At 39.7% G+C, this 20,285-nt stretch overlaps 1 protein-coding gene across 4 annotated transcripts in view; it reads left to right on the top strand.

Annotated features, from left to right (window-relative positions):
- Nucleotides 1–20,285, top strand: part of LOC116275845 (probable phospholipid-transporting ATPase IM) — a 152,803-nt gene that overhangs the window by 28,518 nt on the left and 104,000 nt on the right. For all 4 annotated transcript variants that reach the window (XM_031668701.1, XM_031668699.1, XM_031668698.1 and 1 more), the window contains one exon: nt 10,697–10,755. In XM_031668701.1, coding sequence (XP_031524561.1) covers nt 10,699–10,755 — 57 coding nt within the window. In that variant the 5' untranslated portion in view covers nt 10,697–10,698. The remainder of the gene's footprint in view (nt 1–10,696; nt 10,756–20,285) is intronic.

The following is a 20,285-nucleotide window of genomic DNA, read 5'->3' as shown; positions in this document are numbered from 1 at the left end:
TCTTGAGGGTGGTAAGAATATCCTGAATAATGGAGATAGGTGCAGTGTAACTGCAGGGGTCCTTATCAGAGGGAGGCAGGAGGGTCAAGGTCAGAGAAGGAGATGTGACAATGAAAGCAGAGGTCGGACTGCTGTGGGCCATGAGCCAAGGGATGTGGGCAGCTTTTAGAAGCTGGAAAGTCAAGAAACAGATTCTTCCCTAGGGCCTCTAGAAGAAACTCAGCCCTGCTGACACCTTAATTTTAGCCCTATAAGACCTTTTTCAGACTGCTGACTTTCAGAACTGTAAGATAGTGTTTATATTGTCTTATACCACTAAATTCATGGTAATTTGTTAGAGCAGCAATGGAAAACTGGTAAAATTGTGACAGGAGCATTCTGGCTGCTCATTGAGAATAGATGGTAGGGGGAAGGGGCAGAAGACCAGAGGGGAGGCTGTTGCAGTATCCTGGGCAGAGGGGATGATGGCTTGGACCAGGGTGTGTGCAGAGGAAGCCTGAGAAATGGCCGATTCTGAGCATTTACCACCTTTCTTTTCTGCCTCAAATCCTGGCCCCCTTGTATCTCTTTTTAAAGCCTTATTACCTGAATGTGTCATGAATAGATAAATAAAGTGAGGCTCCTATTTTTTTGTTGGTCTTTTCACACTTGGAGTGATATTAGAAGGAACAGCTGAGATGAGACTGCGGTGATGTCCTCTTTTAGTGTCCATGTTTTTTACGCCCTCTCAGGTGGCAGACCGCCTCCACCAAACTGCTTTTCATTACATCACTGTGGTGCAGTTTGGATCAGGTGCCTGGCAAAATAACCCTGCACACCGCATGGTTTGTCTATGGCTACGTAAGCTCCTTTCAGAGCTGCCTGGGACAGGCAGGGATGCTTTTTGGCCACCCGTCTAGATATGACGTTCCTTTTCTCCAGTTGCTGTGGCTCTCTGGCCTCTCTTCTACATCCTTGCTGTGCACATATCTGTGGGCATGAAAACACTTTGAAGGCAATCACTGTCTTGTTTGTCTTTGTTTTGTCTTTGCTGACTAGCTATTCTAGCTAGATGAGCAGCTCTATTAGCCTTGCTCAAAGGAGCTCAATAAATATTTTTGGGATAACTCACTTTCCCTTGGCTCTAGTAAATTTTATTTGCCATATGGATTCAGGGAGCTGAGATACAGAAACCAATATGTATTAAAGAAACTCGGTTTATAGCCTCATGCACCTTAAAATGACAAACACGAAAGCTTCCTGTGCGACCCCTTAGATATCAAGCAGAGACGTGTTCTCTTCAGAGCTTCTTCTTGCCTGTCTTTCTTTTATGCCTGGAGTTATTTCCTATCATTTTATGACAGGAGGCTTTCTTGGCCAACCCTTAGGTGGCCAGCCTGTGTTTCACAAAGGGAAACAGCCTGTGTTTCACAGAGCCTTCTAGCTTCTAGGCTCTTATAATCTTTGGGACAGATGCTGATTTTTTTTTCTCTTTGAGTAGAGATGATACAGAAAGAAGGAAATGACTATTTCCCATCTTTAGAGAAAGCATTCTGTTGTTGGTCCAGTCCATAAAAATGCATTTTTTTTTTTGCTATAGATAATCAAATTGTAAAAGAATATAGATAGAGAATAACAGATTAGAACAGGCACATATAAAAAAAGTTTCAAAGAAAGCAGTCAGTTTTCAACAGGAGTATTCTCAGCAAACTGCCCAAAGTCTTCAAGGAGAGAGGAAACACGCCCTACAGGAAGGCCTTCCCAGTGCAGCAGAGACCAACCCTGGACATGATGAAGCGTAGGAAGTGTCTGGGCCATGAGGTTGTTTGGGATGGGGTATATGATTTGATGTACATCTGGAGTATTGCATTTGATGAGAGAGGCTCTTACCCCTATCTTTGACCTTTGGACCAAGGCACAAACCAAATTGCAGTTTCCCAGTCATCTATGCACAGTACCACCACCATCTCCTTATATCCGGAATCTCTTCTGAGCTTCTTTTATAAGGGATACAGTTCTGTGTTTGCATTCTGACTCTACTGCATAATCTTGCAAGGACTCTGTTTCTTCCCCTGTAAAGGAGGGCTGGTAACAGCATGTACCTAATGGGATTGTTCTGAGGATTAGCAAACTAATGTGTGTGAAACACTTCATGTAGTATCTAGCTTGTAATAGGTGCTCAATTAATGTTAGATATTACTATTATCATTATAGTAAGTTTTAAATCTCTAGTCGTGAATCTGTACTTATAGAAAGCTACATGCTGAGGGTTTATATGGAGATTGTATTAATTTTATGTGTAAGTTGTATAATCCAGCTTATGTATCCTAGAAGAGGAATGAATAATGAATTGTTAAAAATTTTACATTTCTTTGTGAAGCTATAGTGAGCCCTGGGAGGAATAAAGCTCTTAAATCAAATTTTCCAGCTATCTGGACTTGATGAGCAAATTGGCTTAGCCAAGAGAAAAACAAACCCAAAGCCCTTTAGTATTTGTTTGAATCCCCTAACTTTGTTTCCAAGCTCTCTTGTGAAGACAAGCATAAAAAAATTATGGGAAGAGTTTTTTTTTTTTCCTTCTATTCTCTTTGGTTTTCTGCTTAAATGTCAATATGTCCCAGAAGCTGCAGGTCACCACTGGGTTTCAATAGGAAACCCCAACTCGGGACACATATTTTTCAGTTGTATCAGAATGTGTTCTTGGAGTCAACTCAGGAAATCTTGGAGGCTGAGGGACTCTTTTCTTTAAAGCTCTCCCCACTCATTGTTCTTTCCTCATGTCTTTAATGAATTGCTTTGGCTTCCAACTACATGGACCAGATTATGAAGAATGAAAGAAAATTAAGAAAGGAAGAAGCTTAAGTTATTGATTTAGCTTGAGGAAATTTTTCAGAGATTTCTGACCCAACCCCAAAAAACCCACAATCACCCTAAACCCCAAATGACACTTCATGTTTGGAGACATTCTTCAGCTTTTGGATCGGTACCAATCTTGCTCAGGAAATACCAGTCTATATCACTGAGTTTTATATAGGGACCCTGAATGCTCTGTGGTGCTTCATCATTTCATGATTTTGAGGGTCTACAGCCAAGTGCCTGAGGCTGTTTTCTAAACCACATTTGGTGAAGGACAAAATGCTCTGGAGTTAATTAACGAAAGACTGTTGTATTTGTTAATTAGGGATACATACTTGCTATGGTCGCTCATGGATCTAGTGGAAACTTGCTAACTCTTCCCTTTACTAGCAGAGCTCATGCGTTCACTACCTAATCTTAAATACTAAGGTGTTACAAATTGTTCACAAACTGATTTTTAGGAAAAGGTTGTAAATGGCTTGTTTTCTTTTGTCTACTGGAAGTGGAAGTTGGATAACGTATAATTTATTATATTATGATGGAGAAGTGCTCAGATTAGGAGTTGGGTGTTGCCTTTGAGGACCTGGAGTAGAATCAACGAGTATTTGCCAATTTCCATTGAAAATATTTGAAATGTTCCTTCAAGATCTTCTTGGGAAATAATCATATTAGCAACTTTAAGACTGACTATTCAAGCTTGAGTGATTTCCTTTTTTGCCCATTTACTAGTTTTCAGTTTTTTTAAAAAAGGATTTTTCTGGTATTTTTCTGTTTACAATGTATTTTCCATATATTTCCTCATTGAATGATTATAACACACAGAGGCATTATTTTACTGAGGAACCGTAAGTAAGAAGAAGTATGAGTTAAAATGTGCTTGTATAGGTAGTTGCAGAAGGATCATTGGCTCTTGTTGCCTCAAGGTCCAAGCGTCTTTTTATTTCATGAGGACTCTCTTTCTTTCTTTCTTTCTTTTTTTTTCTTGAGATGGAGTCTCCCTCTGTCGCCCACACTGAAGAGCAGTGGCGCCATCTCCCTCACTGCAAGCTCCGTCTCCCGGGTTCATGCCATTCTCCTGCCTCAGCCTCCTGAGTAGCTGACTACAGGCGCCCGCCACCAGGCCCGGCTAATTTTTTGTATTTTTCGTAGAGACAGGGTTTCACCATGTTAGCCAGGATGGTCTCAATCTCTTCATCTCGTGATCTGCCCACCTCGGCCTCCCAAAGTGCTGGGATTACAGGTGTGAGCCACCCTGCCTGGCCTATGAGGACTCTTTCATCAAACTCTGGTTTTTATGGGTCCTAAAAATCTTCCTAACAGGGGAATAACACCTTAATTGAACTTAAAAATTTCTAGCAGAGGGCCAGACATGGTGGTTCATGCCTGTAATTCCAGCACTTTGGGAGGCCAAGGTGGGAGGATTGTTTGAGGCCAGGAGTTCGAGACCAGCCTGAGCAACATAGTGAGACCCTGTCTCTATTTATTAAAAAAAAAAATTCTAGCAGGATAGTATTATGTCCTCTCATCTTTTAAGCTTGTTTCTTAGTGATCTGATTGTAATTTTGGATGTTCTGTCTGTATCTCCCCTTTCCAAATGGAAAGACAAGCATAAGTAGATATAGTTTTGTTTTTAGTCATAAACCGGGAGTGACTTTAACAAACCATCAGCCCTGTGAGATAATTCTTTTTTTCCAGGGAAGTAGGGAGCCATAGATTAATTATTCTGAAACTGAGTTATTCTTTTTGGTAAATGTTCCCTAATATTTAACTGGTTTGTAAATGATTACTTCCTAAAATAAATGAGGTATCCTTATTTAATTATCTTGGAGAATATGACTGGAAGTACATGGCTTAAAGATAAGCATTCAATGAGTGCTTCATTGCTATCCTATTTGGTTGAGGAAGGCATCAAATTATATTGGGTTTTATGATTTTGGGGGATTTAAGGTTATTTTCCTCATCCTATATGGAGTAGCAGTTTGAAGGCTTACTTATCTATTTTTCTATATTCTGGAGCAGATTCAAAACAAATGTCTAAGAGATTTCTGCCTCTGCTGATGGCTGTTATCTTGGATCACTAGAATGACAAAGGATGGCTTCCTTCCTATCCAAGCACATGTTTTTGTTAGGCTCCTCAGGTGTCAAAAAATGATGCAAATGCTATTACCAACCTGAACTTCTTTTGGGTCTTGTACTCAGCCAGCAATACAGTGTAGCAGCATTCCAGGTATGTTCCAGGAAGTTCAATATCAAGCTCATGGTCACGTAGTATTTAGTACAGTGAAGTTGATAGAAATAAGAATGATTACTCAGTGGACACATAGCTTATGCATTCTTTCAAATATCCCAAAATATATTCTTGGATTTAATCAGATCAACAGAGAATGAGTACAGAGACCCCATTGTAGGCCTCTCTCAATTGTGTCTTGGGGTGATATCCTTAGGGATGTTACAAAACATAGCTCCAAAAACCTTATTTTATGTTCTTTATATCAAACAATGACTTCCTTATGAGGATTTCTTAGGTAAATTAATGCCTGAGGCAAGAATTACTAATAGTTGTACTTTTCCTGAGAAACTGATTTATTATTATCTATCAGAACTACTAATAATTGCACTTTTGCTGATAAATTGACTTTCTTATCTCACAGACTTTGTAAAATAGGGCAATAGACAGGCATTCCTTTATTCTGTAGCATTTGTGGCACACCTGGATCAGGTGTGTGGGTCATTGGATTAGCCATTTTTATTATCATTCTTGACTCTGGTCGGTTATCATTCTTCCTTCTGTATCTTCTTCCACCCCTACTGTACTTTAAACATTTAAACAAGTATTTTTCCTCTTCTACATTCTTTTTTGTAAAATTTTTTATTTTAATTTTTGTGAGTACATAGTAGGTATATATATTTATGGGTTATACATGAGATGTTGATACAGACATGGTGTATATAATAATCACATCATATAAAATGGGGTATCCATCCCCTCAAGCATTTTCCTTTGTATTAGAAACAACCCAATTATACTTTTAGTCATTTTTAAGTGTACGATTAAATTATTATTGACTATAGTCACCCTGTTGTGCTGTCAAATAGTAGGTCTTACTGTTGTACATTCTTGAGTAGCTGTTTTGCAGATGGTCGTTGTCTGTAAACACTTTTGCAGAGATGTCTTTATTTCCCCTTCACACTTGATTATTTGGCTGGGTATAGAATTCTAAGTTTCAAAATATTTTTCTTTAAAACTGAAAAGAATCACTCCAGCGTCTTCTAGCATCCTTATTACTGATGAGAAATGTCATATTGGTCTGATTCTTGTGTTTCAGGCTAACCATTTTTTTTCTTTTGGAAGCTTTTGGGATTATCTCCTTGTCCTTGGAGCTCAGAATTTTATGGGTTCATTTTCATTCATCCTGATTGGTACTTGGTGGCCCTTTCGCTTTGAAGAGTTACTTCTTACTCTGGAGCAGGGCAGTTTTCTTCTGTTTACTTGATTGTTTTCACCTATCCATTGTCTATGTTCCCTTATCCTAAGTTTTTTTCCCCACATTTTCCTTCTGTTTGTCATTTTGATATATATTTTGCGAGATTTATACAATCTGATCTTCCATCTTGTCCATTCTACTCTCTAGTGTGTCCAGTAAATATTTTGAATTCTAGGGACTTTTTCTTGTTCTCTGTTTTCTTTGTTTATATTAGCTTGTTCTTGTTTCATGGATGCCATGTCTTCTTAAATATCTTTGAGGTGCTGGGTACGGTGGCTCATGCTTGCAGTCCTAGATATTCAGGAGGTTGTGGTGAGAGGACTTTTTGAACCCAGGGATTCGAGACTGCAGTGACACTCAGCCTGGGTGACAGAGTGGTATGCAGTGGCACAATCTCAAAAAAAAAAAAGTATCTCTAAAAAACCCTATATATCTATGTATATATATTCAAGGCACTAATTAGAATTAAAAAGAAAAACCAATCCCCCTTTTCTACCTGTATTCAGCATTATTTCTTCTTGTTGAATCCCTCTTTTTTGTGCTCTTGGTTTTTCTCAGCTGCCACTGATTTGTATTTATAAATAAAGGACTAGATAGATTAGTGCCATTGCAAGGGTCTTTTTCTCTGCCAGGCCTCTCCTTTGAACAGGAGTGAGCAGCCTGCTGACAGAGGCTTTTCTGTGGGTTAGTCAGGCAGTCTGGCAAATTCCACAATGGCCTCAGTCAGGCAAGCTTTACTAGGGGCCAAGTTGGCTATACCTGCTGTACAGTGGCAGAGCTCTTCCTTCTCAGCCTGAATACCCACCCTTGGTTTCCCCGCCGATGTGTTGCCTACCCTCTTTGTGGGTAAAGAAGGGTGTGAGAGATCTCAATTGGTTCAGTTATTTTTTTTAATTACTCTGAGGTGGTAATATTATTTATCATCAAATGGAGACACTTTTGAGAATGAAAGGGGAACCTATCAATTATTTTGACAAGGTAATAGGCATAACCTGGGCCTGTCACCCTGTCCATAACATACTCTCAATCTTCGTATTTACCAACTCTGAATTTAGAGCTGCTCTGGGCTCACTGGGAAGATTACTCTTCTAATTCTTTTGGCTAGAGTTACTTCTGTCTTTTTTTCCCAGTCAAAATGATCTCATCTGCTTTCTATTTTATTCTCTAGGCTTTCTTCAAAATTTATGAACCTCTGCTAGCCACTACTCTTGTTTTCCAGCACTGTTGTGTTTTTAATTTAAAAAAATGTTTTCTGTAATTTCAGTGGGACCTGAGAAAGAAGGGAGGAAAAAGACATACTCAACTGGCCATCTTAAACCAGAAGCTCTTTTATCTCTTTTGGTCCGCCTTAAACTTGCTGGTTTACTATATTTTATACATCCTTATATATTGCCTTACTCCTTTTTGGAGGTGGACACATTCAGTGATAATTGTGCAGGTGTGAGCTCACACTGGTAGATCATCAACCCCTTGGTGACTAGTTTCCTTTCATTCCTCTTACATATGGAAGGATCCCATGATGCCTATGAAGTATCAGGCATTAGTTCATTGAACCTCTGAGCCATTCTCACTGGGAATAGTTATGGGGAATTTGTTTTCAGCTTTCTCTTTTTTCAGGATGTGACTTATTGCAAAAAGGTCTTTATATCCCCTCATACACTGTGGTAGCACAGAGAAGAAAGGAAATTCCTACAAAGATAATTCAGGTGTAGCATAGTCAGATTAAAGACAGAAAACCGTAGGGATTTAGAACCAAAGCCTGTATTTTGCAGAACTTAATGAAGGGATGCTAAATTTTCTGCCAGAATTAATCCAGGAAGACTTAGTTCAGAAAGATGATAATTAATAGAAGTAACAGAGGCAACAATTCAGACTTACTAAGAAGGATTTAGAAGGAAAAGTGGGCTTCTTGGCTGCAATCAGGTTTTGTGGGACAAGAGCAATTTGGATACCTGAAAGAAGATCCAAACTGACCTACCATAGAAACTACTTGGCTGCTTTGGGAATGGGCTAGTCCCTATCCCTGTGGAGTGTGGTTACATGGAGATGCTGGGCAGGATGGTTTCTTTTTTTTTCTTTTTTGTTTTGAGACAGAGTCTTGCTCTGTCACCAGGCTGGAGTGCAGTGGCGCAATCTCGGCTCACTACAACCTCTGCCTCCCAGGTTCAAGCGATTCTCCTGCCTCAGCCTCCCGAGTAGCTGGGACTACAGGCACGTGCCACCACGCCCAGCTAATTTTTGTATTTTAGTAGAGATGGGGTTTCACCATGTTGGCCAGGGTGGTCTTGATCCCTTGACCTCGTGATCCACCTGCCTCAGCCTCCCAAAGTGCTAGGATTACAGGCATGAACTACCACACCCAGCCCAGGATAATTTCTATGTGGCTCACAGAGTCAAGATTCTGGTGTTTGGAGTGGGTAAAATTAGGTAGAGAACTATAGAATTCTACTGTTGGATGTGCTTCATATAAATGTGAAATTTTAGAAGGATCATCATCTGAATGTATATGAACTAAGCTAAGTCCAATTAATATATAATTAGTATATCTGATTTTTGTTTTGCTGCTATAATCTACAAATTACATGCAGCATACCAGTGGTCCAGGTTAACCTTTTGCCATGCAGAAGGAACTCTCGCTCCTACCATCCCAGTAATATTTTTTGCTTTCCTGACAGCAATTTTACTACTTCTGGGTTATGGTGGTGTTATATAAATAAATTATCTAGCTTTTTAAGCATTTAGGTTCCCTCACCCTTCAAAGTACCACTTTGGGATCTGATGTTTTAATTCTTTGTTGGGGCATCAGCAAGAAAGAGAGGATGGTGCTTTTTAGCCAGGGTTTGAAATGTTTTCTTCAGGTGGGTGAGTGGTTGAGAGGTTGCTTTCTGGTGGGTTCTGGATTTCAAAGTTACAGGTTAGGAGCAAGCCCATTCAGGTATCATCAACTATTGATGTCAGCCCAATATTATTCTTATCAGCAATTAGTTGAGCCATACTAGAAAACAGGAACTATCACAGGGAACTGGCTTTATTAGATAGGCAAGAAGGAAACCATGCAGGTGGTTACTGGACAGACAAAACACCCTACAAATGGTAGAAACCCAGTCATAACCAAAGACAGGGTGTCATTTGTCAGGGGCAGTCCTTAGAGGTGACCTTCAGTCTTGGGAGTTGAACTACCAGGGCTACAGAGAGATTCCGCCTGGACTTTTGGAAAAAATTTGTTCTTACAATTCATGGTGGGTGCTAAAATATATTCCTTCCTTCCTTCTCTCCCTCTTCATCTCCCTCATTTTCCTCGTCTCCCTTCTGCTTCCAGCTCTTCTTTTTCACTTTCCTTTTGCTCTTCCCTGCTCCATCCCCAACATGTGTCTCCAAGTTACTTTCCACCATGCAGTCTCCTTTATCTCTCTGGTTGTAAGTGCCTTCTCCAAACTCAGACTCTTACTGCAGTCCTTCCACCTTTTACCACCTGTCACCTACCCAGTTGGAGAATTATGGGATTAAGGGAATTTAATGGTGAGAGGGTCAAGTCACTCGCCATGAGAGTCCAGCATTGACATCTGGTGGTTACCTTGCTGACTCTTTTCTCATAGCTTTCATCATTCCATCCTAAATCTTCGGTCAACTCTGGAAGTAACTCTTCAGTAAACATGGAGCAAGAATTTGCTACCCTTACTACAAAACTTGTTCTGCTGGTGTTTCTGGGGCACTGTCTTTTCTTGCCCTCTGCAAATTTTTATTCTGCACTGTTATAATCTTTGGATTTATTGTCATTTTTATATTGTTATATGTACTGGTGTTTGTGTTTGCTTTCAGAAGAGATTTTATTCTTTGGTCACTTCCAGCTAAGGGCAGGTCTCAGTTTCCTGATTATGTGTCATTCTTCTTAATATGCCTGGGCTGCTTACAAATATCACCTTTGGTTCTATGACCATAAAGTCAGTGACCTCACTGGCCACTTCTGTATGGTTTTATTTGGCTATGTTATATTTTGTGACTTTGTAGCAAAAAACCTCACAAAACATTCCTTGTCAGGATGCATTTGACTTTGTCAGCTCCTTCTCTTAGGAACCACTTGAAGTTAAGAGAAAGGGTCTTTGCGGTGCTAGAGGGACATAGAAATTGGAGACACATAATGTTTTGCTTTATGGTTGGCATCAGGAGGACAATGAGAAACATTGTAGCTTTCCATTTTGTGACTTTCCAACACATGTTCCAACATGTACACTGGAAAAAGCCAATGCCCTTCAAATTTGAAAGAAAAGAATTCTTGCAACCTTAACAACAAAGCAACCTAAGTGATGTTGTTTTAATGAGTTATTTGTTTCTGTGGGCCTACAATTTAATTTCATACCTGGTTTCTCTCTCTTTAGAAATGGAACGGATAGTGAAAGCCAATGACCGTGAATATAATGAAAAGTTCCAGTATGCGGTGAGTAAAACACACATAACACATGCATACTGGAATAGGTCTTATCTAAAGACAGTGGGATGCATGTCTTCTAGAACTGTATGACTTCACCAAAAACTTTATTCATTGGACCATTTTAACAGCAAGGTGCCATATGTTTCCATAAATACAGATCTTAGTAATGTTTACAAACTAGTTATTTCCCACTAAGAGTGGTTGGCATGCTTATTGTCATGGGAAGATGATAAAATCTCTTCTTTCTCAAGAATTGATGTTTAGCTCAATTTGGTACCCATCTGGTTAGTAGAATACATAGGAATAATATGAAAATGGACCTTTTTAGTAGCACTTGGGGATGGATGTAGTGACATTAGCTGGTGGTTGATGAATGGCATTTGAGGGATTTTCTCTAAGCAACTCAGGCTGAATGTGGAAAAATATATGTAAGATAAAGTTCCACTCCCACCATTCTGGAAGACAGTATGGCAATTCCTCAAGGATCTAGAACCAAAATACTCTTTGACCCAGCAATCCCATTACTGGGTATATACCCAAAGGATTCTAAATCATTCTACTCTAAAGACACATGCACATGTATGTTTATTGCAGTACTGTTCACAATAGCAAAGACTTGGAACCAACCCAAATGCCCATCATTTGGGCATAGACTGGTTGAAGAAAATGTGGCACATATACACCATGGAATACTATGCAGCCATAAAAAAGAATGAGTTCATGTCCTTTGCAGGGATATGGATGAAGCTGGAAACCATCATTCTCAGCAAACTAACACAGGAACAGAAAACCAAACACTGCATGTTCTCACTCTTAAGTGGGAGGTGAACAATGAGAACACAGGGACACAGGGAGGGGAACATCACGTAGCAGAGCCTGTCGGGGGCTAGGGAGCTAGGGGAGGGATAGCATTAGGGGAAATTCCTAATGTAGATAATGGGCTTATGGGTGCAGCAAACCACTGTGGCACGTGTATACCTGTGTAACAAACCTGCACATTCTGCACGTGTCCCAGAAGTTAAATAAATATATATACACACACACACACATATATATATATATAATATATACAAATATATATATATGAGGCTGGACTGGGCGTGGTGGCTCACACCTGTAATCCCACTTTGCGAGGCCAAGGTGGACAGATCACAAGGTCAGGAGTTCGAGACCAGCCTGGCCAATATGGTGAAACCCTGTCTCTATTAAAAATACAAAAGTTAGCTGGGCATGGTGGTGGGCGCCTGTAGTCCCAGCTGCTCGGAAGGCTGAGCTTGGAGAATCACTTGAACCCAGGAGGTGGAGGTTGCAGCGAGCCAAGATTGTATCACCGTACTCCAGCCTGGGCAACAGAGGGAGACTCCATCTCAAAAAAAAAAAAAAAAAAAAAAAAAAAAAGAAAAAAACAGATAAAGTTCCCAGGTCCTGAATGATTGTATTTACAGAATGATTACATGTGCGGGCTTTAGGCTTGTACTGAACAGTTTATTTTAAGTGAGGATATTTTTCATTGACGTAAGGAATATTTATTAAATGTCTACTAAGTGACTGGCACTGTCTTAGGCTACAGTGGTGAACAACTTCATGAATTACATCATGGCCTTCATAAAGTTCTTTTTTTTTTTTTTGAGACGGAGTCTCGCGCTGTCGCCCAGGCTGGAGTGCAGTGGCGCGATCTCGGCTCACTGCAAGCTCCGCCTCCCGGGTTCACGCCATTCTCCTGCCTCAGCCTCCTGAGTAGCTGGGACTACAGGCGCCCACCACCGCGCCCGGCTAATTTTTTGTATTTTTAGTAGAGACGGGGTTTCACTGTGGTCTCGATCTCCTGACCTTGTGATCCGCCCGCCTCGGCCTCCCAAAGTGCTGGGATTACAGGCGTGAGCCACCGCGCCCAGCCATAAAGTTCTTATTCTTCTGTGACTCTATCTAAGTTGCTACCTGGAATCTTTTATAAGCTCAAAGATAGATAACTGGTAGAGTTGTTTCTGTAGGTGATATGTGGCCTGTAAGACCTGTTATATGATTGCGTTTACTAGCACATTTAATGAAAGAAAGTTTCAATTCAAAGAGGGGTTTGACGGCTATTAAAGCATAGAAATACGAGAGTCCCAGGGGCAAACTTTGGCAGTGTCCATTAGGCACCAGCTAGAGGAGAGAGAATGTTGGTCAATGGAGTTTTTTGTGTGTTGTTCCTATTGGCAGATCTTTCCCATATATGGAGATGGGTGCATTGGGCTATTATAGCTTGATTATTATTAATTATTAACCTCTCCTAAATATTAATACATATTAATGTTAATTAATCATAATCATAGTTGATTAATTATGATTAATTAACATTAATATGTATTAATATTTAGGAGAGGTAGCTAAAATTTCTCTTTTTTCATGCTGTGCTAGTCATGCAAACTTGTGTTTATAATTTGATTTTCAATGTAGGTTTCCCTGTAGTAATTCAATATGCCATCTTCATGACAGATTTCTCATTGTAGATCAGTATACTGACACACTCGTCTGCTCTTGAGACAAGAAATCCTTCTTAGGAGGCTGATAAACATGCTTCTTAGCTTGGGAGAGGGAAGGGCTATAATTCCCCAAGGTGACAAATGTCACTCTGTATGGCCTCCTGACATATGGTCATTCAGCCCTCCTGGTGAACACCAGACTTGGCCCCATGCCTTTCCATCCATTCTATAGCCAGTCCTTTAACTGTAGAGAATGACCTCTGAAAGTCTTGACCATCAAGTCCCAAATGAGAGAACTAGATACATGTATATTTAAGACCTTGAGAAAAATACCCAGTAATAACTAATCTGCTCTGGGATAATTATGCATTTAAGTACTTGGCTTCATTTACTTGTTTTCCAATATATAACAAGTATTTTCCTTCTGTGAGTCGTAACCCTATAAGGAAAGCCTTATTATGTTTGTGCCTTGTAAAATGGTATGCTCTTTTCAATTTGCAATTATTTTTGCTTAATTAATGGAATATTGCAGACTCACAGAGAAGCATGGGGAATAACAACATACCATTTGCCTACCACCCATATTGAATAGATGTTAACAATTTGCCATTGCTTCAGATCTTTCTTTCTTTTAAAAGTCATAAAATGCTAATGATAGAGACATGATTTTCTCTTGAGCTTTCATGATATTGAACAAAAGCATGCGCATGTGTGGCTGTGACTGTTTTCTGTTGGGTTTTCCTAATAATGACGAGGCAGTAGAAGAGTACCCCGTGGCCACAGCAGATTGAACAAGGTAGCTCTATTTCTGAGTTAAAACATACCAAGATGGGCTGGGCGCGGTGACTCACGCCTGTAATCCCAGCACTTCGGGAGGCCGAGGCTGGTGGATCACGAGGTCAGGAGTTTGAGACCAGCCTGGCCAATATGGTGAAACCCTGTCTATACTAAAAATATGAAAATTAGCCAGATGTGGTGGTGTGTGCCTGTAGTCCCAGCTACACAGGAGGTTGAGGCAGAAGAATTGTTTGAACCCTGAAGGTGGAGGTTGCAGTGAGCCAAGACTGTGCCACTGCGCTCCAGCCTGGCGACAGAGTGAGACTCCGTGTCAAAACAAAACAAAACAAAACAAAAAAACCGAGATAAAAACAAAATCCACTATGGAGTGGCAAAACTAAGAGTGACAGCAAAAGTGGAGAAAGAAAAGCTACAGAGCAGAGAGGGGCACAGATATCCCAGAATAAAGGACTTCCATTGTGGCTTAGAGGGAATGAGTTCCTGCCATGCTTCTAGAAGGAGCATGGGACCCCCCACTACACCTAGGTGGTGTTGCCTTGATTCGGGAACACCCAAAAGGCTGATTGGCTGTGCAGTCAGAGGGCTGCGGAGCCTCTCTCAGCTTCAGTCTATTCTGCTGTATGTTGGGGATAATCAAAGCACCTATTTAATACAGTTATTGTAAGGAGTAAAGTAGAATAAAATACGACAACCCTGTGAGCTAGTCTAAGTAGAGCTGGGATTTGAACCTATGCCTATCTGATTTTAAGCTTTTTTTTTTTTTAAACTGCTAAATGGAATATCCTTTTAAGAAAGGCAGCGTTCTGGTGTCTTTTGCTCAGTCTTGCCCAGCTTTAAAGAATATCACTCCAAATGGAAATGAATTTGGAGACATATCCCAGGGAGAATGTTCATAATAATTAATAAAGATAGTGATAATGATAGCTTAAAACAGGTAGGGCTCACCATATGAAAGGCATGGTTCTAAGCACTGTACTGTATTAAACTTATTTAATCTTATAACTAGTCCTTGAAGTACTCTTATTTCTTACTTTTTAATTATATTTTTTAAATATATGAAAACATTAAGCCATTGAGATCTCACTTAAGTGACTTGCTCAGGGTCACACAGATAATAGCTCACATTCGTACAGCTTGAACCCAGCTGTGTACCAGGTACTTTGAACATACTTCAATCTTCCACAAAACCCACTGAGATGAAGATGGGGCTCCATTTAGTAACTTGTCTAAGTCATGCAACTAAAAGGTAGCAAAGCTGGAATTTTAAAAAAAATTATACTTTAAGTTCTAGGGTACATATGTACAACGTGCAGGTTTGTTACATATGTACACTTGTGCCACGTTGGTGTGCTGCACCCATTAACTCGTCATTTACATTAGGTATATCTCCTAATGCTATCCCTCCCCGCTCCCCACACCCCACGACAGGCCCTGGTGTGTGATGTTCCCTGCTCTGTGTCCAAGTGTTCTCATTGTTTAATTCCCACCTATGAGTGAGAACATGCGGTGTTTGGTTTTCTGTCCTTGCGATAGTTTGCTGAGAATGATGGTTTCCAGCAAAACTGGAATTCTAATGCAGATTGGCCAGATTCTAAAACCTATATTTTTTTTCATGATGTCATGTGGCTCTTTTGAGCAATCTTGGAAAACAAACAAAATACAAACAAAACAAAAAACCAATCAACCAAACAACAACAAAACAAAACAAACCCCAATTACTTTGCCTTGCCTCACATAAATACTGGTAAAGTTCTTATATTCTAAAGACAAAGGTAGATAAAGGAGATACACAATTTTACAATGTGAGGCTAAGCATGACCTTAAATATTACCCCGGGCTCTTGTAGGTAAGAATTTAGGAGAAAAATTTACAGATGGCTCTGATAAGTTGTGCGATTTCCAGAAACATTAAACCTGGCCAACCAAACTTTTTTCCTGGACGGCTGGCAGAAGATACCTCAATACCTCGAGAACCTTCATTTATCAACAAACTCTAAAGCTGCAAATCACATTTTAGGACATAGCACAGGCTTAAAAATGATCAAAAGCACTTTTGAGAAATAAAAGGTTTAGGACATAAAAGATAAGGTTAATGATTCTAAGTCAAATTAATATGTAAATTAGACGTGGTATTGTGAGAACTGGAAGGTAAAAACATCAAATTACAAGAGGGATTTAGACTGCCAAAATGTGTAAGACAAAATGGGATTGAAGAGGGAGAGTGAGCCAAGTGCTAGAATTATAATTCTCATTAGAAGGGAGTTCAATGTTTTCTTGGTTAATAAAAGGAATGAATAATAGAAGTAGAAAACAGCTCTATTAAAATATGTTAATGTTAATAATGGTTAAAAGAAAAATTGTGAGTGAGTCAAACAGTCAGACTCACTCCTGTTAAAAGGATTTCAGAGTGAATGGTAGAAGTGATGAAAACAGTTGAAGTTGTATTAAAATGTATTAATGTTAAAAGATGTCAGAAAAAGTGTTAGCTTAATTATAGCTATTTTCTGATTTTGTTTGAAAGTTCAAAAAAAAATGATGGAAAGCACTGGTTCCCATTGATTCTTGTTCTCTCACTCTCTGTCACATAGGCCCAGGCATGATCTATCCCCATTCAATTCTCTTGAACTTTAACAGAATTTGAGAAGGGAGATGAACTCATTTGAGTGATGAGGAACTTATCCTGCCTCAAACTCAGAAACTTCAGTAAAGCCAAAACACTTAATAAATTTTATCTGAATATATTTAATGCACAAAGGTAGATGGGCAGTTTTTAAAGGATTTTTTTCCTGAGTGGAATTATTGATCCCGTTTAGGAAGTGCATAGGCTTATGTAAATTGATGAAGATTTAACCAGTAGTTTTACATGCTTAGAAAGAAAGAGTCCCACCTAAAAATTATGATTCTAATGCTATAATTTATTCCTAGAATCTGAAAACGCCTTGTTGATATCCTAGTTATTGGATGAAATCTATTGCTGCTCTCATGATGTTTTGTGGTTGGTAAAACAATGCCCATTTGGATTTTCCGAAGTGTTCGTTCAGTGCAGTCATATGGTTGAGTGCCTCTGACTCCCAGCAGCCAGTGCCACAATCACACCACTAAGGCTCCCTGCAGCATGAACTCCTTGTATTTCCTTCCCGCCCATTTATACAGGACTTTGTACGTTTCCACAGTCAGCAAACTTCTCTCTCCTCTTAACTCAGAATCTAAGTGGTTGAGAGCAGAGTAGAAAAACATGGTTCACCATCATTCTCAGTGTGTGAGCCGAGATGGTCACTGGGCCTCTTTAGGCCCATGTCATAATAATGTATCTGTGTTTCTCTGAGAAAAGACTGGCTTAACAGGAAAATTTCCTGTTCCTGTGTGTGGGGTGCATAGACCACTCATTGTCCCCTTTTATTTAATAGAAATAAAAATTTTCAAAATTTAATATTCACAACATACCTGCTCTATACCTAACAACATGTATGTTTGTTGCCTTTTCCTCATTTATTTTCCAAAGAATGTTTGAGGCAACTTGCAAAAAGCATATAAAGTTCAAAGGGATAACAATACATGAAGAAGCTAGTGTAGGCAGAGTATGTTTAGGTGGGCCCCAAAGTGCATGCTACAGGACCTGCCTGCTTAGACTAGCAGTGTGTTGAGTGCTACTGGAGCTATTAGGAAAGGGGGTACAGGCCGGGCATGGTGACTCACGCCTGTAATCCCAGCACTATGGGAGGCTGAGGCTGGCGGATCATGAGGTCAGGAGATTGAGACCATCCTGGCTAGCACGGTGAAACCCCATCTCTACTAAAAATACAAAAAATTAGCTGGGCGTGGTGGCGGGCGCCTGTGGTTCCAGCTGCTCAGGAGGCTGAGGCAGGAGAATGGTGTGAACCCGGGAGGCGGAGCTTGCAGTGAGCAGAGATTGTGCCATTGCACTCTGGTGACAGAGCGAGACTCCGTCTCAAAAAAAAAAAAAAAAAAAAGAAAAAAAAAGAAAGGGGGTACAAATTCTGCTTTCTACTTTCAAGGAGCAAATATAATCTACTCAGGAAGAGAAGCCCAGCACACTAGAATGAAACTAATAATAGTTAAGAATGAAAAGGTGCTGCAAAATTCTAATTTTGTGATGTGGGCTGTAAAGCTAGGGAAAGGAGACCTCAAAGTACGTGAAAATGTTTGAGGAAGTTTTGCCAGAGGGAATGGGAAATGATTCCTGCCTTGTTTGTTTATTTGTACCACCAGTGTTAGCAAGGAGAGGCAGGAGCAAAAGCCTGTAGTCGGACCTTAGACTACAGGCTAAGGGAGGTGAGAGAGTGTCATGAGGAATTATGGCTTGGGTAGGTGACACCATACTATTTAAAAGAAGAGTTTAAACATGAGGTAATTGGCTCTCAGGGGCTGGGGAGTCACAAAGTGAAAAGGGATTTTATTTGTCCTCCATATAAAATAGGCCAAATCCCCAAATGGAAATGGCCAGGTTAATATGGAACAGAAGTTGGGTGTGGTAGGAGCTGTAGACTTAGGAATATCAGCTGGAAGGATATTTGACTGTAAGTTAGGAGAGAAGTGGGGCTTGTTAAACAGTGAGGGAACTTGCTAAATGTGAGGTATGGGGTGGAAACTCAGTTTGTTAGAGAGTGGGAGGGAAAGAACTTAAGAAGGAGCAGAGGACAGCAAAGATTGAGGTGAACGAAGAGAGGACAGTGGAGGAAAGTGTTAAGGAAGGGAACGTCTCAGGAAAGAGGGAGTGGTGAACAGGTCTAATAGTAGATGCCTATGAGGTTGAGAACTAAGGGAAAGCATCTTTAATAGAAGGAAGTAACTGGAGGACCTCAAGAAAGCAGTTTTAATTTTTTAAGAAAGTTGAGGTTTGACTATCATTCTCAGCAAACTATCGCAAGAACAGAAAACCAAACACCGCATATTCTCACTCTTAGGTGGGAATTGAACAATGAGAACACTTGGATACAGGAAGGGGAACATTACACACCGGGTCCTATTGTGGGGAGGGGAGAGGGAGGAGGGATAGCATTAGGAGATATACCTAATGTAAATGATGAGTTAATGGGTGCAGCACACCAACATGGCACATGTATACATATGTAACAAACCTGCATGTTGTGCACGTGTACCCTAGAACTTAAAGTATAATAAAAAAGAAAAAAAAAGAATGAAATAATCGGAAAAAAAATCAAAATGCAGGTTTGCTTTAAAACATGAAATTCAGCTGCTGTTACTGTCCTATATTATCACCCTAAGTTGGTATTGGGATTGGCTTTATGTAAAACTTGATTATGAAGAATAAAATCTTCAAAGAAAAAAAAAAAGTTGAGGTTTGAAAGTCAGAGGGCAGGAAAAAACTGTAAAAAAAAAGAGGGAGTTGGGTAGAGCTAATTCAATTAATAGCTTGCAATAAAGAGAAGAGAAGCAGTGTAAAAGCTTCCGGGCTCACTGAAATTTGGTCAACTATTTTTTAAATCAATCTTTTCACATATTTTGGCTTTTCAGATATGTATTTAAAATCCATGGAAAGATAAAACTCTGTGAATATTTTCTTTGGGGGGACTCTTGGGATGTCACAGTGTTGAAACACATCCCCAGACTGATGGGACATTTGAGTCTGTATTCTTCTTGAGCAGCGTAGCTGTACTGCCCACATGATGTGGATCCTCATCTATAGGCCTGATGACCGGATGCACCAACTAAAGAGTACAGGTGATGACAAGCAGTGTGACAAGTTGGAATTAGTCATGGAAAGCACCAGTAACTTGCATTTGTTACGGGTTTCTGGTTGTTAGTTGTTGCTTTTTTGTATTGGGGCCTCACCATAGTAACAGTGGCTTTTTAGCAAACATTGAAAATGGCTTCTGTTTTGTGTGCTGTTAATATCTGTGTGTGTTATTCTAAGTTTGACATGGCAAAGGTTTTAATTTTTTCTTTATAAATAATTTACTTGTAGGAGAAAAGATATTTGTTGGATATGTCTCAAATTCATTTTCTTTCTGGATTCAAGAGCATGAAAGCATAAATTTTTTTAATCTTTTTGAGATCTGATTTGTTTAAATAGTGTTATTCTTTGGCTAAGTTTTCGTCTGATTTCTTGTTGCCCTAATTTAGTTTGCCTGTTTTAATCTTTTTTTTTTTTTTCTGGCCTCTGAATTTCTATTCCTAAATGTTCTAAAATGGCGCATTAAAGTAATTGAATAATCTAGGTAAGTTCTCTGAGGTATTTGTTTGTTATTTACCTGTTCCAGGCTTGAGATAATTTCATAAACTAGTTCCCATT

The sequence above is a fragment of the Papio anubis genome, chromosome 7, assembly GCF_008728515.1.
Source record: "Papio anubis isolate 15944 chromosome 7, Panubis1.0, whole genome shotgun sequence".
NCBI classification, from domain to species: domain Eukaryota; kingdom Metazoa; phylum Chordata; class Mammalia; order Primates; family Cercopithecidae; genus Papio; species Papio anubis.
The sequence above is the reverse complement of the archived record's forward strand: the minus strand, read 5'-3'. Positions and strand labels throughout refer to the sequence as shown.